Source organism: Pundamilia nyererei, unplaced genomic scaffold, assembly GCF_000239375.1.
Source record: "Pundamilia nyererei isolate P.nyererei 1_Seehausen unplaced genomic scaffold, PunNye1.0 scaffold00037, whole genome shotgun sequence".
Lineage (NCBI taxonomy): Eukaryota > Metazoa > Chordata > Actinopteri > Cichliformes > Cichlidae > Pundamilia > Pundamilia nyererei.
Window position 1 is genome coordinate 3,055,759 of NW_005187438.1, and position 17,799 is coordinate 3,073,557.

Sequence of the window (17,799 nt, forward strand, 5' to 3'; positions counted from 1 at the left end):
TGTCATTAGACCACACCCCTTCTCATTACAGAGATGCACATCACCTAATATGCTTAATTGGTAGTAGGCTTTCGAGCCTATACAGCTTGGAGTAAGACAGCATGCATGAAGAGGATGATGTGGACAAAATACTCATTTGCCTAATAATTCTGCACTCCCTGTACAATACTTGCAGGGCATCTGAGGGGACTAAAACTTATACATGTGCCTGGCTCTTCCTCAGCTGAGTTGTGGTGCTGCCTAGTATAAATAGCTCGCAATTAAAGAAGAGCTCAGGTTTCGTTCCCCCTAAAAATAGGAGCTTTCAAAGGCATCATCTTTTCATAATGGAGACAGAATTATGAAATAAGTGACTGAAAATTATTTGGGGAACATTGATCGATTTATGGTGAGATTTTAATATATTTAACCATTAACAACAACAGGTGTCAGCTGAGATAGCAAATAAATAAACAAGAATTAATGTCAACTCACAAGGCTCACTAAGATCACTATTGTCAACTGCTGTCTTGGATTCATACGAATGAGTTTAAATGTTGTAATCATCAGCATCCAAAGCCAGTAATATAAGAGCGTTCAAGTGCATATTTTCAGTCATTTGCTTGTTAATAGCCTGAGTGGCTCCATATTTCATTGGTTTACATATTTGCCCAACAAGAATCTGTACCATTTCTTTAGGATTGTATCAGGATATCTGAGGTTTCAGAAACCTCCAAAATCAAACATGTAGCACTATTACTACAATTAGATCTCATCTGAATAAGAAAGCAGCTCAACTAGTTGTGCAGAATTATATGTGTCAACATACAGAAAAGCTTTCACTATTGTGCTGCAAACTTGGTAGCCCATGACAGACCTTTTTTAGTGATAACTTTTTCTATTAGTACATTCCTACTGCTGGAAAGATTAGAGCTTGAGTATGTGTATAGTATGTGCATAGGATAAAGGGTGCAAAAAGGAAGAAGTACCTCTACAAAACACAAAGTTACTGCATTCAAAATATTACTGAAGTACAGAAGTAGAGTCAGGTATGTATTGGATTAAAAAATATAAGCATATATACCCAACTGCTGTAATTTTAGTACTTTAGTATAACTTTGAGACATCTATCATTTGTATGAACCTATTTGCAAATGTAATACGAGGCTACAAGTTTACAAGTAAATTACTGACTACTGAAAAAACCTACTAGTGTTGCGAAATCACAGTCCAGGGTAGTAATGCTGCACAGTCATGCTGCACTTTAACAGTGATCTCACTGCATAGCATAGCAATAAACTTACAACTGTTGTAACACAACAGTCAGGAACCACTCACAAGCTATTACGCAACTTAACCCCTGATTTAATAAAAACATATTATTAGTGCTAATGAATCAAAGCATATGGTGTATGAGGAATTAACATAGATTACTTAGCTAAAAGTACTCTGATCATACCATAGTCTTGCAAGCATGAGTCTTATTTATCCTACCTGCTGGAGTATGTTGCAGTGTACGTTAAGGTTCAGCTCTTGCTTTATGTCTATACTAGTTTATTCTACAGTGTGTTCACACTGTGGTGGAGATAAAATATCTTGAGTAATTTCAATTTAAGTTAAATTGAAGAAGTTCAGTTTAACCTCTTTTTTCACTTTTTATTTCGACACTTATGTAGTATCATTTTTATTTACCACTTGTGTACTTACTTCGAGTATTTGTTTATATTCCATTTTATTTTTATCATTGTGTATTGGTACCTCTTCCAGCATCATTACATGCTACCCAAACACCAATACAGGTACGTGTCTCATCATGTGACCACCACAACCAGAATTACTGTAAGAACAAAAAAAAAGCTTTCCCGACAGCAATAAGGAAAAGAAGAATAGTCTGCATGATAGATAGATAGATAGATAGATAGATAGATAGATAGATAGATAGATAGATAGATAGATAGATAGATAGAGTTTTATATGAGCTGCTTAGTTAGTTTTAATAATAAAAAGTTTTCGCACACTTGCAGTTAGAAGTCTGACTTGTGCAAACCTGCCCTCCCTCTTGTGTAACTTTCCTGTGAAGTACCTGCATCATAGAAACTGTCCAGTACTGATGTTTCTCCAAAGTCCAACCTTCCGAAGGTGACGGTGGTGAGCAGGGCGCTCTCCGAATCACAGGCTCTCTGCAAACACTGCAGCGCTCCGGACTCCGGGCTGCTCGCCATCACCGACTTAAGCCCATCGTTCAGGACGTAGACGACCCGCAGAGAGCGCTGCTTAGTCGGTGGACTGGGGCTGGACACGTCGCCCCTCTCTCGGTCCCGCTCCACCACACACACCCCAGCTGTGTGGTCTCCCCCCATGTCCGACGCCGGTGCGCTCTGCCCGGTTTCCATATCGGGAACCTGGAAAGTGACTTCTTCTCCGCTTGATATCTACCCAACCACCCTCTTTATTCTCTTTGCGCCTTTCGTTTTCTCCTCCTCTCGCTCTCACTGGTGGCACACCTGTCCTGGCATGAGAGCACGTCTGAGTCTGTCTCCTTGCATCTCCGCCTCATTAACTCATATCATCTGACGATTATCTCGCACCAAGACGTCCGCTTCATCCAGACTGGATCTGACTGGATCCCCGAGAGAGAAAAAGAAGGAGGAGGAGGAAATGTGGTGAGAAAAATACACTCAGAAGTTGGAATATTCCCTTTTGGCTCAGCTGTACTCTGGTATGACGTTTTCCACTGGCGAATAAACTCTGGTCCTGTCAGTCTAGGAAACGTTATCAGAGTGTTCCCGTTAGTCTAAATATATGACAGCGTGTCCTTTTGGTCACCTCCTCTGCCCACCGCGTAAATAAGCTGTGTTATTCTCAGTTATGATTTCAAACAGCATAGAATATCGTGTGATGTGACTGTATTTTCAGCTTTAGTTATCCTTCTGGCTCCTTCTAAGTTTCTCTCCAGAGAAGAAGTTTGTCTGATTTCCAAATATATGCCCAAGATTTAAGTAGTGGCCAATTAGAGAGGACTTTGTGCACTTTGTGAGAATTATATGTGCACGGCCTCCTGGTTAGTCTCCATTAGGGACTAGTGCCGTCTTAATGTTTAACCGCAGAGGCTGTCAGAGGCCATTCATCACATGACGGAGAGGACAGATGCAACAGATACACGTCTTCCCAAATTAGCATCATTAGATAACAACTGGCTATTGGGTGTGAATGTTTCTTTAAGGATCCTAATTGCCGTAACATTAAGTGTAATGTTAGAGTTACTGTGTTTTATAAGTTGTGAGATTATTATATTATCTTATGCCACGTATACCTCTAATTAAAGATTGTGAAATCATTATGTAGTTTTAGGTTGTATTTTACTCCTGACTTAGAAGGAGTTTGCTGATTTATTGTGAATGAATTACATTGTTTTATGATGCATTATACTGCTGATTTATAAGAAATAGTGTTTTCAGAGAATCATGGCCTTATTTGTCTGATTAGAAAAAACAGAACATACTGCACAGGAAGCCAAGGTCATAACTCAGGCTAACCAAGAGAGAAAGAACGTGGATGTTTAGGTTTTATGACTTTGGAGGGGTGCTGAAGCTATAAGCATGTGAGAAACGGTGAGATACTTCGAGATCTGGCGGACACCCAGAAGTGTTGTATGGAATAATGAGAATTGTATGGAATAAAGAGATTGTTGATTGAGCATTTTTATACAACGAATGTTGTTCTTCCTTCAGCCCAAAGATCAAACATTTGGGTTATTTAACAAAGTTTAGACAGAGATTAATCATTTTGATAATCTAAATATCAACAGACCTACTTACTTAAGGAGGGAAGTAACGGTCCTGGTGTTCTGTCTCCTGTCCTCTCCCTGCTGGCCTCCTCTATGATGTTTGACTTATAATTAGATCTCTTTTCTTTCAAGTTTCTCTGGTTGAGTTAATGAGCTGGAGGACATCTCTTGGTAGTTCGTGTCAATAGGATTCTTTGTTCTTGTTTCAAATGTGTCTGGTAGTTTTATTTTCACAATTTTATTTCTGCTAGGTTTAGTTAGGCAGTGATGTTTGTTTAGGTCAGAGGGAGAACACCACATCTTAATTTTTTAATTCCTTGGGTGCAGTGGTCTTCTGTTTGGTGTAAGTATTGAGTTACAATCAATGCCTTTTTTTTCTTTTGTTTTTCTCTTTGAGATCAGTAAATATTAAGATTTGATCTCCTTGAGTTTTGTAGCAACCTGAAGTTTAAAACAAGTAATAAATGAATCTAGTGCAGTCCTCTTGTGTAGAGCAGCGCAGGCTTGGACTATAGATACATGCATGGTGAAACAAAAGAAAGAACTATACTTATGATCGATGTTGTAGTAATAAATGTATTCATTTCTATTAAGTTGGACTAAAAGCATACATGCTATCTCTGTTAAGTCTCTTTTTAAAGCTGTTATAGATGATTTATTCACCACATGGGGTCAGCAAATTATGGAGCGCTGACATTAATTCATATTTTGTATTTAGCTCTGTTTTGGTCTTTTTACAGTATGCCCATGATGAAAGAATGCTCCATTTGCCAGTATTTTCCATCCACCTGAGATAAACTGCCTGTGATTGCTTCCACTTGTCCTATTCCCCTTGCCTATCCAAGCTGCCACAGGAGCTAGGATAGGCATCCGTCTATCACTACTTGTGATAGATTAATTACTGTCGAGGGTGTACCCCACCTCTTGCCCAGTAGCAGATGGGATATGCTCAAGCTCCCCACGACCCTCAACTGGATAAGTGGAAGAAAATGGTTAGATGGATGGAGTACAGAAAGAGCTCCAGAATTGAAGGACCTGCAATAGACTGCCAACCTGTCTAGGGTGTACCCTACCCCTTATTATTATTCAGAATTGGTTGAGAAAATGGATATATGGAAATGTTGAAATTTGAATTTTGACAAATAGTTCCACTTCATCAAGTCTTGTCACAGTTCATATTCTTGTTTAAGAGTACTCTTGTCGGATGAATTTCCACCATCAAATTGTAAACAAAATTAAATTAGATTAAAAGTGGGACTTCAGTGGGCCATCTGCAGTTTTGTGCTTTGCTGGTTGGCAGGCTATGCATGCAGGTCATCCTAATTTAAGCTTAAGAACGGTGAATTAAGCTCAAGCTGTAAGATTTGGGTGTGTCTTTCTATGCTCACCTCACCACTGGTTATGGCAGATTACTGCTCCTCTCTGAGCTTGTCAGAGATTTTGTCCTGCTGGGTTTTCCTTCCTAGCACTGCCTAACACACTAGTGATTGCTCATTGGGAACTGTCTGATTGTTGTGGTTGTCTCCCTAATTCTGTAAAATGTCTTTACCTTGCAGTTTAAAGTGCACTGAGGTGATTGTTGTTGTGATTTATCACTTTAAACTTAAAAATTAAACATAACCGTGAAAAAAGAGGAACCACTGTTTTTACTTTTCCTCCCACACTACGGACTAAAATCAGCTTATCATTTTCCACTGAACAGATTTTTGCTCTCTTTTTTCAAATCTGATTACAACATCCTCTTTTTCCACTTATGATGCATTTTTATAATGGTAAAAACTTCCTTATGCTTAGCTCTACATTTGAGCTCTACTGCCATTTTATCACATTTATTAGAGGAAACTTTAATAGTTTCTAAAATTGTGCAATAAAAAGGATGCTCAATGTAAAAACCTAAACATCCAAACACCATTACATTCTGCAATAGTCAAATATGTTTTGACATGCAGTTGCAGAAATCCTGCAGCAATTTCAGTGACCGTTAAGACTGCACCATGACTTCTCCTTTTGTTCAGTCTAAACTTGGGCAACCTGAGAGCATGTCTGCTGTCTATGAAAGTCATTCGTGCAGAAACACCAGCTACTTGAATAAGCAGTAAATGTGCAATGGGCAAAATGTGCCTTTGAAACAGAATGCACACTATACAAGCATGCACATTTTACAGAGAGTCACGTATAAACAGAGTGTGCACACACAGTACATAATAGCATCTTTATTACACTGAAATATAAAAGTATATATATTTATCACTATCCTGGAGAGAAAGGACCAAGTCAAGAAAACAACTTGTAGCCTCAGTTGTAGCAGTTTTCTCTTTGTCATACGAAAGACAGAAAGAAAAAAAAAGAAATAAAGATTTGGAATCAAAAACATGAAGGCCACAGTGACGGGTTGCCATAGATTCTGTGCACATAAAAGGAAAGGAGGCAAACAGCCGTACATGCTATATCACACATACATACACATGCACACACATGTGAGGACCTTTCATTGTCTACATTCCTCAAACTCTGTCTTTAAAGTTACTCTTAACCTGCTGCCAAAAGAGCCCCACAAACACGAGAAGCACGTGGCTCTCAGTTTGGTTTTTAGGAGTGAGATGCCAACGGCGCAACAGTTTTGTCAGCTTTCTGGAGATGTGAGTGAAACTGAACAAGAAAAAAAAGATTAAATAGTAAGGTCTACGTAGAGAAGGCATTGCGTTTAACTTGATAAATGTCACACAGATGTGTCTCTATGTGTCTTGATGCATGCTCAACCATCCTGGAAAAGAAATCACAATAAGTTGATCAGTGTGTTTTTTCTCTTCAGATAAAAATGCAATTTGCAGCCAAACACTGCAGGAATAATTTTCCATCTGGGGTTAATGTGCTTTTGTTGCATTTTGAATGAGTGCAAGATGGAAAGATTCATTCCGCTGTCATGCCTGTACAGTAAAAATAAAGCTGGAGGCAGAAGATAGTTAGCCTATTAACATAAAAACTGGAAATGAAGGGGTAAGCTGGCCTCTTTCCAAAGATAACAAATGCCGCAACTCTTCAGGATGATAATTTATCATACAGTGGGACTGATTCGTAACAAAAACACAGTTTGAAAAAGTTGCTTACTTGCTAGTTTTTGATCATAAGCAAAGTCAGCCCATTTCAGTTTTTCAACAAGCTAGAGATGTAAATGGTAAATGGCCTGTATTTATATAGCGCTTTACTAGTCCCTAAGGACCCCAAAGCGCTTTACATATCCAGTCATCCACCCATTCACACACACATTCACACACTGTAAAGAGGACATCAGAAAATTTGCTACACTATGCCATCATCTTTTCCAATATTCTTCAGTCTGGCACCAAAAGTGTGTGAACAGCTGTCCACAGGAAGGATGACAGTATTTATAATAGTTGTGTAAAAACTATTTCACGATTTTGTGAAAACACATATGGCATTGATTTCAAAATGATGTTTGATGGCATGGAAATTATAGATAGTTGTGGATAAAATAAATGGTGCATAGCAAATAAGGCATATTAACAGTTAATTAGGCATACGTTGTTTATGTATGTGCTAAAACAGATGTAATTTCTGGAAGTTTTCAGTGTTTGTAATTTTACTGTGCTTCCATAACCTCTAAATTCTAGTGTTTATGCTTAGTTAAGCTAACCTGGTGCTGACATCTGCTTATATGTTTCCCCCAAAAAATCAAGAAACTCCTGTAAATAGCACCTACAGTATCAGCACTTATCGTGCCAGCTACTTTGATTAAGCTTTTCAGTATCCTGATGTGCTTCCAGGTTCAACTGCAGATTGAAAATACAGACATCACATCTGTGGTTAAGGGAGAATGCTGCTGAGAATGGCAGAGGCATCAGATTTACCCACCTGAAGTCTACCTTAGATGACCTGAGCATTAATTTTTGTCGTAATTTATTTCTTAATCCAAATGATAACCTTTAAGGGCACACGTGTGGTTTACTGTTATTTAGATATTGTTATGATGGTGTGTTTTATTCACCATTTACAATGCTACCAACCGTTTTAGAGAAACCAAACAAACAAAGAAAAAGGAAAACGGTCTCAGGCTCCCTAGCAGCTTCTGGAGGCTGACCAGTCATAGCAGAATGGGCTCACTGGAAAAGAGGCCATGACTAGAACAAGACTAAAAACAGTTTAAGTAAATCATGCAAAGATGTACAAGTAGATATATATCTTCTTTATATGATCCTTACAGAAGTAAAGATCCTGTAAATGCAACAATAGCTGCATTTCCACCAAAAACACTACTAACGTTCAAGGGAACTAAAGTCTCATGGTTACCCAGCCCAGTTGAAACTTGGTAGAGAACTAGCTGTAGGGACATCACTGTTGGCACCCCTGATTTGGGATTTGTTCTGCAACTAGTGATGCTTTAAAGATGTGAATGAAGAAATTAAGAAAAACGAGTGTGGCCCATTTTAAAAACTGGTAGCTGCAAAATGCCCTATTTCACCTGATGCTCAAGGTGGTTTGCCACACCTGAATGTTGTCCTGGGAAATTGTATCGCTGGCACGTAATAATTTTAATAAATGAAAAAAAACTTTGCAAGTCATTAGATAATTTATCTGTTTCCAGTCAAGGGCTGTCTTGAACTAGTGACATCACTTCTCACAGAAATAGCTCACTTTTCTTTTTGTGACCCCGACTGACTCCCTGAATCTCTTTGTTTACCCACTGAAAACCTGGTAAGTGCATCTCAGGAAAGTTAATGCAGGGCAAATGCGGCTAATTTACATTTGCAAAAGTGTCCCCATTTTCAGTATGTACGCCTACAGTCCTCACATGGAAGGAAAACAAGTGCACAAACATACACACACACACACAGATAAGAGGCGAAGGCCGCAGAGTGGACGCAGAACAGCACAGGGGTCGTCTGAACCGACCGGGCTACAGAGGTCAAAGTTTCTTTCACACAGAAACATGAAGTACCAGTGAGGTTGCCACGGCAGCCCCGGCTCTGTGTCATTGTTCTGTAACCGTGGCAACACGCAACGACAGACTGCAGCGCAGTCAGTCAGTACCGGTGGTACAGCAAGCTCCAACAAAATAGCAGTAAACTGAACAGAGAAGCCTCTTTAGAAGAAAAATAAAGAAGTAAACACAGGATAAGGCGGCGTCGGGGAGAGAAGGTGGCTGACTCCATGGTGCTGAACTGTTGCTGATTGTGATGATCATTTGGCACAAACTTCTTTTGGCTGAAGAGTCTCAGACCAGCAGTGAGAATGTCTTCAAAGGATGGCCTCCAATGTGGTGATAAGAATGTGACAATAAGGATGCTTTAGTCTTCATTTTGAAAGGCTCTTCTTAATGTGTTCTACCTCCATCTGTGAAGCAAACACAACCGTGAGCTCAGCTAGTTTCATAGCAATTAAAAACAGTTATATTTACAACCAAAGATATGAATATAAAAATTTGTATCAGAAATGTGGTTATGAAAAGTGTAAATGATATAGTTAAGTACAAATTAATGCTGGTATGTCAAAACAGATGGTTAACTACATAACTATACACACAGGTACTGCCAATACTCTATCTCTCATTAGAGATTCTTCACACTTCCTGTACTCCTATTTTGAGTTTACATAGTGTGTTGCCCATCGATACAGATTGTATTTGTGGCATGCATCATACACACTAGATGAACTCATCTGTTGATGGTAAATACAAACAACACAAATACAAGTACAGGCCATTTGATGAGTTTGTAAACTTATTGCTGTGAAGTCCAAGCAAACCAAGGTATCAATACAGGAAGTAAATACAGGAAGAAGGGGCTATGTTTTGGACTATTGGAAAACATGGAAAATTTATGTTCATTTCACAGCATGTCTATAGTTCTAGGCTCCATCCCAGAATACAAAGCATGAGCAAAGAGGCTGTGCTCTTCAACGGATGAAAAACTAATAGAGAAATATTACTAGAGCTCGTCATTCGAGCAGGACTCTGAGTAGAATCCATATTGAAGGGAGCCAGTTAAGCTGGTTCAGGCATCTGATCCTGATGCATCCAGCTCTTTCTAGGGAGGTGTTTTGGACATGTCTTACTGGGAGGGTGGAAAATGCTGCAGAGATTATATCTCTCAGCTTATTCTTGGAAATGTCTTGGCATTTCCCCAGAAGAGCTGGAGGAGGTGGTTGGGAAAAGGGAAGTCTGGGCATCTCCTCCCCCAATACACAGACCCAGATAAGCATCAAAAATGGGGGGATAGGTAATAAATATACTTGTGCGACTGTTAATATACCTTGGCAGCCTGCCCAAGTAAAGCATATGTGAAGGAAACACATTTAATTTTCCAAAACACATAAAAAATAAAGTTTTAGATGAATTCATCATATTTTTTTACATTAATAACATATTTACTAGTTGCTGTTAATTTGTGGGCCTGTTTTAATATAATCAATATTGTTTCTTAGCCATCTCCTTTCCTCTCATTTCTTCACCACCTTTCACTCACCTGTAAATTAATACGAATCGTCCTCTCCTCATCTAGTGCGGTGGCCAGCAGCTTCATCTCCTGCCTGAAACAAACCGTCACAAACAAATCATGATTGTACATATACAAGAAACAACCTGCTGCTTAAAAGGCACACACTCACCTATGTTGGCTCTTCAGCAGGTCTATGGAGGCCCTCAGGTCTCTCAGCTGGTTCCTGAGTTCCTCCAGAGATAGGGGTGTTTGTGGTGAGTGCCGGAGCTCGGGTGAGGGACTCAGACCCGAGGAGGAAGACGGAGAGGCGGATCGATGGCTGGAGTTTGGCGGGTTCAGGATAGAGGGCTTGGCGGGCAGTGGTACTTTACTGTCAGGAGCCTATCCCAAACACAGATCAACAAGAAGAATTGAAGAATTTAGCATTTATAATATTTTCTTCCTCTCACATACAAGATCTAACCTCCTACACAACGTCCTTGGTGATTAAAATATACAGAAAATGAAAAAAATAAGAGACTGTGCAGGATTTTAGGTTCAAGAAAGAAATTTTTGTCTTGATTTTAAGCACTTTACAGAATAAAAGTATGTGTGTGTCTGTATGATCAAAGCTGCAAGCTGGATGGGCCTGGAATTTATTGTGAGATTGTTTCACTAACTTGATAATGTTCAACTTAAAAAGAAAGAGTCAAACTTGACCTTTTTTGTGATATTTAACCTTAAAAGAGACTTAATGTACTTCATATAAATAAATAAAGCATTATCTTTTTTTTTTTTTATCTGCCAACACTAACATTTGCCAGAAACCTTGAGTAAAATTACCAAAACTACAAAAACATGAAATTCTGTAGTGTAATGCCCCCTGATGGATTAAATGAGAAGCACAAGGAACTGTTATGGCCGTACAGAGATGGTGGGTACTCCTTTCCTCAGGGAAGCATCTACGGATCTGGTGGAGACAGACTCATGATTGTCCTTCACTCGCTCCTTGTCCTTCCTGACCTCCACTATCGGTGAGTCCAGGTCAGTGCAGGACAGAGAAGACTGCAAAAGAAAGAAATGTGCTTAAAAATGTATACATTCACTGGTCTTCTTTTTTCAGACTACAGATATATTCTGATAGCAAAATATCCACAACAAGAAGAAAGAAAAAAAAATTCCTTGTATACAAACTGAGACAATAATAATTTTTAAAAAGCATCACAAGAAATTTATATTTTGCAAGGACAATCTAGTTTAGCGAGAAGAAAGGAAATGGGGAGAAACATCTTGTCACAGCCTGGGCCTCTGACCCAGCGCTCCGAGTTTATTTTGGTATTCTTCTCGTGTTAGCTTTGTGATCATGTGTTATTCCTATTTAGTTTAGGTTAAAGGCAGCCATTATTTATTGTTTCCTTGGTTTCCATATTTGGATTTTTTAGTTTATCATGTGTTTTTAGGTCTGTAGGCTTAGTGTTGTCATGTCTAGTTTCCTGTTTTATTCTGAAATAGATCGTGCGTGTTCTGTGTTCATGTGGTTAGTTTTTCTCTCCCCTGTGTTGTAATTATGTTTAATTCTAGTCAGCTGTATCCTCATGTGTCCTCGCGTCCCCTGATCACCTCGTGTGTATTTAAGTCCTCAGTCTTCCTGTGCTCAGCGTTGCATCGTCTGTTATCTCTCAGTCAGAGAGTGTCATAGGTTTTTGTTTTCACTGTGTTTCATAGTTACTCAGTATTCATGGTTTTTCATAGTTTTCTTTCACTGAGTTTCATAGTCTTTCAGTTACAGTGTTCACAGTCTTCTTTGTTTTCTTAGTTTCAGGTTTTGCCACCTGCAATCAGCCAAATGTTGGAATTAAAGCTCTGTTCTCCTGTGTCTGAATTTGGGTTCGCATCTGAAACGCACCGGCTGCTCAGTCGTGACACATCTAGGTCTATTCTGAAGTTAAGCTTATTTGCCTGACAGCATCTTTAAAGGTCACAAACAAATCTGTGGTGAGGGGTGTTGGCTATCAAAAGCCTTGATTTGGGTGAAATTGAAGTAACAAAGTGTTGATGAAATGCTGGAAACAGAAGTGATAAAAATGCAAATAATTTGATTAAAACATTTGTGACTGCATGAAAACAAAGCTATGTTTCATTGAGTTCCCTGAATTACATTTATTACTAAAAGCTGTGAGGGTGGGAAAAGAAAAAGAATTTAATTTCAGTGCCTAAAGCTATCGGAAGAATGTGAAGAAACATCTGCTAAAACGTCCTGAGTTTGTGTGTTTTGTTGAAGGCGTATCAACAGAAGTTAAAACAGGGCTAGGCCATATTTATGTGTAATACAAATTTATACCAAAAGATGGTGCAGTGAGTCAGTGTAGCACTGTAGCAATGTTTAAGCTACTAAGTGCTGATTTAGACTTATTCAGGGGGGTTTATGGTTACAAGGTACCTACAGTGTGGATTTAACAGCAAGTATAAATCCCCTGTAATGCAGAAGGACAGGTTCTCCAGTAAATGTATCAGCAAACAATGGCTGATGTTTCTGACTGAAAACCTTCCAAAAAGAAACCACACTCGGTTGGAAAGAAAAGAAATAAAACAAAAACTTGAATAAAGAGTGCCACCATCTTATGCTACATAGAGAGATGTCAGAATTTCTAAGACATCAGTGTAAGTCTTGACTTTTTGGTAAAACATGACCATACTGCAAGCATAAATTTTTTTTATAATTGTCATTTTTATTTATTTCATTTCTTTTATTTTTTATGCTGATTGACACTAAAGTATTGGTATTAACAGGAAAGAGTGGTTAGCTTTCAAAGCTTAATCTACAGTCAGCCAGCAGGGGGCGACTGTATTTTGGTTTGAGGTCTGTAGAAATATGTTGTCTTTCTTTCTTCATATACAGTCATTTCTGAAAGGCCGACTACAGACTGACTCACTGGTGTGATGATCTGTGAGCGGGGTCGGCGGTCCGTGACTCGTGGTCGCGATGCCGTTGGATGACTCAGCTTCTCTGTAGAAGAGACAACTGCGTCCAGATCCATATCTGTGCAGACACACACCAGAAATGCAGAAACATATTAGAGACTCCAGCTGAGCAAAAATCCTGAGCCCGCTCTGACACTGCATCACTGCTCGATGCTTCTGTCAGTCTAACTCACCGGTGTCATGTGACCTGTCAGGGGCAGAATCTGGTGTCGAAGCCCCGCCCTCAGATTTGGGGCTATCACACCTGAGCAAGTAAACCATACGTAAATATTAGGCTCATTATGCTCAGGCATGTACAAATCAGGGCGTTTTCTGTATCTGAGTGTGTTTGTGTGTGTACTGACGCTAGTGTGGGCGGTCTCTCGGGACGCCGCGGGGGTTGGGAGGAAGAGGAGGCGCTTGACTTTGGAAGGAGGGGTTTTTTGGGGAGGAGAGATGGGAGGGTGGGCTTAGAGAGGTCTCCGAGTTTCACCTCTTCACCTACGCACAAAACAAACATACGCACAAAAATCATACAACATAATGAGAACACACAAGCAGATCAGAGCTGGATATGCATGCAGAGGGACAAGCATGACTCAAACACGTGCATCATTAGACAAGGGGAAGGTAAACATGGCTGCCTCAGCAAAAATGAACAAATTTTGACCTTTGAAGAGGAATAATTCAGCTGTAAAGGTTAAAGGATGATGAGGGCCGCAGGAAATAAAAGGAAACACACAGACAGGGCAACAGAGGACAGAAAGGATTAAAAAAGATCAGGCATCGAGGTGGTGGCAGTGGTTTTTGTCAAGTATTTAAGCTTCTACTAAAAATGAGCCAAACAAGAACCATTTATTATGTTACAATTCAAGAAAATCCTCCATCACTGTTGCATAAAATAACTGGCGTGATTTCATCCAAGACCAGTGTGTACAGTGAAACACCTGGATTGGCTATGCATCTGACCTTGACCCAAGGTCATAGCTGACCATGAAAAAAAACAATTCAAGAAATCATTTTGAGTAATACAGCATAAAAATAGATGTGAAAAGAGCTGTACATCACACTTTTTATTTATTTAATAACAAGCTGACGCGAGCACAGTGTAATAAGATCATCACAAAACACCAAAGTTTAGCTCTTGCCCTTTGGGGGGATTTGTGTTCTCTGAGTGCTCATGTTGGTAGTATGAATATGAGAAGTATTAAGTTGCTGCCATTTCTTTTCTACATCCATTTTTTCTTACAGCAGAGTCACTTTATCCTCCAGCCTGCTTCTGGATCTTTTTTTTTTTTTATCAAGAATGTATTTATTTCCCCCTACTCCCCTTACAAAGGTGGCCACACCTACAACCAATCAGGATACTTACTATCCTTATTATGAGTCTAGATTAAAAATCTCATTTTTTAGAGTGACCTGCAGTTAATGCCAGGTCTACAAAGGACAAAGGACTAAATACAATATCCAGAGCGTATGCAGTAAAAGATTGTAAAAGTAAACAGGTACAACTTTCATCCTTTTCCCAATTCTTTAAAACTGACTTAAATAAACAGTCACCAGTTCTAACTATTTCATGTTCCACATAATACAAACTTCATCTACTGGTCTCTAAACCAGATTTGGACTCTAAATGTTGTGGAAGAAACTGTTGAATGCTTCAGCGGGACAGTTCATGTTTGTTGCTGCAGGTGGAAGTAAAGAACTTAACCTATAGCTGCATTTGAAGTGTAAATTGCACTCAATGCAAGTGTATGGAGGCAAGCCGAGAGTCTGTAACTATTTAAAAAAAGCCCAGAAACAACAGTTGCATCAGTCTTATTAATAGTGTGTCTATTACTAATCCGATAAAAGGATTTAATCTTTTAAATAACGACAACAAAGCAAAAACTGTCTCAAAAACTGACTTTTAGCTGTGCATGGTAAAACCTTTCATGCTTTTGGAGACTTCTTAAAAGCACTTAGCTGCGGTAGCACCCTCCTACTCAGCATGTACTGCTGTGCAAAGAAGCCACACGGAAAAGTGTACCAGCACGATTGCTTTTGACTGATGTAACAACAGGCAACACCTTAAAAACTGTCAGCCACAAAATCATAGAACTTACGTACTTAATTGTTTGGGGGTTTTTTTTTAGCAAAGGCAAACCAAACTCCAATCATAGAAACTTTGCTACTTTATTTAAATGTATGACAGAGTTATGGAAATCAGTTTGACAGTGGTACAAAGTAACACATAAGGCTGATGACACTTTTTATCTCTGATTGTATGTTTTTAACCCCACTGCAATCTCAGAATATCGCATATATATAAAAGAAAGACATAATTTCGTGCTGCTCTGATACAATGACATCGCGGCCACTGTGCAGACATCTGGAGACATCAGTCTCACACCAGCAGCACAGTCAATGCCAGTCTTTCTTATGCTTAAAACCACATAAAAACCCATAGTTTCCTGTTGCACACAGACTGATACTGATGCACCTCTTCAATCAAAGCTCTGCTATTTTGCTCAAAAAATAGCGGGGCACTTCCCGTAAGTGATATCTGCAGAAACTTGACCTAGAAAAGAATCTGTCTTTTTTATGCAAAGAAGCCCAGCAGGGTGTTATATGATTATTATTAGTATGAAGGATGTTAGTAATTAGCCGAGCAAATAAGTGAGATAGTGCAGCCGAGCACTAGTCAAAGCAGGTCAGATTTTACCTCGATCCTGGTCTCTCTGGGGAAGATGTTCAGGCCGCTCAGGAGGAGCCTTCCTGACCTCTGACTTTTTCTCTGCAGTCAGAGTTCAAAGGGTTTTTTTGTCTTTCTTTATTTTTACTATTTTCCCCCCTTTATTATTTTTTTTATAGTCTCAGACCACAAAAACAAGCAGGAAGATGAGAGCTGTTACCTGTGGTGTGTTTTGCCGACGGTGCACTTGGAGGAGGCGGTTTCTTTGGTCTCTGGAAACGCATACAGATGCAGAAGCATCACAAAACCACATCTGCAGATTTCAAACATCACTATAACCTGGAAAGTTTTGCGAGTCCTGACAAAATCACCTCTTTCTCAACTTCTAGCAGCTTGACAAAGTTGTCTGGGAAGACACCTTGCCTTCCCCCGATCTCCCCCATCCACCAGCCTGCATCGGCACAATCCTGGACAAAATCATTTTTAAGTATTTATTTGAATTTGCAGATGCCTGGAAGTGAATGCAGATGCGAATACGAAATCGCACAATGCTTCGCTCACCTTAGTGATGATATTTATGATGTCCCCGTCTTTGATCGTCAGCTCATCTTCATTTTGTGCTTCGTATGGAAAGAGGACTTTACACTGCTCCCGCCCTGACAGCCAGTCAAAAGGAGTCAAGTCAGTTTAATAGAACGAAACCACCGAAAAAGTCAGAAACAAGAGGGTTTAGACAAAGAAGGCAAACTGGATTTGACCTACATAAATAGAAGAATGTGTTTTCATTATGCAAGAACGTCATCAACACAGTTTACATCGAGCAAAAAATGTAATTTATAATTGGAAATATAAAAAAGTTCCAAATAATCCCTTTATTTGTTTTGTCTTTTTTTTTATAATGATCTTTTAAAGTCTTTTATCCATACGTTTTACAATAAACAATAATAATCCCTATCAGTGATCTAATAATGGACAGATGCATTCACTCTGAAAAAAATAGTTTGTTCTCTTGTATAAACGGACATGCTTGGACAAAAGCCCAAACGAGGAAGCACTTTCAAAACAGTGTAACAACATTAGACACTATGATAATAAGAAACAACGCTTTATTAGAATGAAAGGAAACCTGCAAAAAGTGTAGGAAATGATAGCAAACAGTTTTAGTTGACCGAATGGAACACATGGAGGGATCCTGTTTGGTTTGCACATGTATTTGAGATTTTACGAGCCGTTCTCAGCATCATTGTTTAATGTGCAGGAACCAGGGGAATGCTGAGAAAGCTGAGAGACAGTTTACCATTGTGGAACGGTTTCCTTAAACCCACACTATGATTTTTCTCTTTAAAGTAACCAACAGGTTTTAGTACTGAGTCCTGACCGTCTAATTTATCTAAACTTAATCAAACGGCAAGAGAAAAGGGATCAAATATGACGGTAAATATAAAAAGGCGGTCGCAGACAGACCTCGAACCCTTGTCTTAGGTCTTGTGATTAAATTACATGTCATCTTGCCTAAGTAAGGCACATTTTGGACTGCTTGTCATTTTGTTACCTGTTAAAAATTTGGCTGCTTGGTTAGGAAACCTTCTGTTTGGTATGCTTTGTTTTAGTCTTTTGTGATGCTTGCTGCTTCTAGCCTGCATGCAGTTAGTCTTTAAGCAAATATTCTTCTTTTAAATAAGATCTTCAAAACCTGTAAACCACTAAACCACAATTTTTCACTTCCTGCCACATGAAATAAGGCCAGATGATTGCATTTCGAGAGTGCAGAAAAAGGGCAAATTTGGGGATTTCTTTTTCTATCTGGTAACTTAGGGACAGGTTACACATGTAACAACTGTAACATGAAGGTGAGTACACATGTACAGTAATCCACTACATTTCTGAGTCATGTGATTACTGTAATGTGCTACTTTGGAACATGTTACATGCAACTCTGCTCCTTTAGCAGGCTTCTGTTCTTC

At 39.2% G+C, this 17,799-nt stretch overlaps 2 protein-coding genes across 3 annotated transcripts in view; both read right to left on the reverse strand.

Annotated features, from left to right (window-relative positions):
• map3k15 (mitogen-activated protein kinase kinase kinase 15) overlaps positions 1–3,278 on the reverse strand; it is a 28,481-nt gene extending 25,203 nt beyond the window's left edge. The window contains exon 1 of the mRNA XM_013910180.1: positions 2,063–3,278. Coding sequence (XP_013765634.1) covers positions 2,063–2,372 — 310 coding nt within the window. The 5' untranslated portion in view covers positions 2,373–3,278. The remainder of the gene's footprint in view (positions 1–2,062) is intronic.
• Positions 3,279–6,992: 3,714 nt separating this feature from the next.
• sh3kbp1 (SH3-domain kinase binding protein 1) overlaps positions 6,993–17,799 on the reverse strand; it is a 43,346-nt gene continuing 32,539 nt past the window's right edge. Inside the window, exons 9-19 of one of the 2 annotated variants that reach the window (XM_005730443.2) lie at positions 16,397–16,491; positions 16,207–16,302; positions 16,056–16,107; positions 15,866–15,937; positions 13,527–13,662; positions 13,356–13,426; positions 13,134–13,240; positions 11,128–11,265; positions 10,391–10,602; positions 10,249–10,312; positions 6,993–9,118 (exon numbers count right to left, since the gene is read on the reverse strand). In XM_005730443.2, the coding sequence (XP_005730500.1) occupies positions 9,080–9,118; positions 10,249–10,312; positions 10,391–10,602; positions 11,128–11,265; positions 13,134–13,240; positions 13,356–13,426; positions 13,527–13,662; positions 15,866–15,937; positions 16,056–16,107; positions 16,207–16,302; positions 16,397–16,491 (1,082 nt within the window). In that variant the 3' untranslated portion in view covers positions 6,993–9,079. The remainder of the gene's footprint in view (positions 9,119–10,248; positions 10,313–10,390; positions 10,603–11,127; positions 11,266–13,133; positions 13,241–13,355; positions 13,427–13,526; positions 13,663–15,865; positions 15,938–16,055; positions 16,108–16,206; positions 16,303–16,396; positions 16,492–17,799) is intronic. The other variant, XM_005730444.2, reaches the window with a different exon arrangement.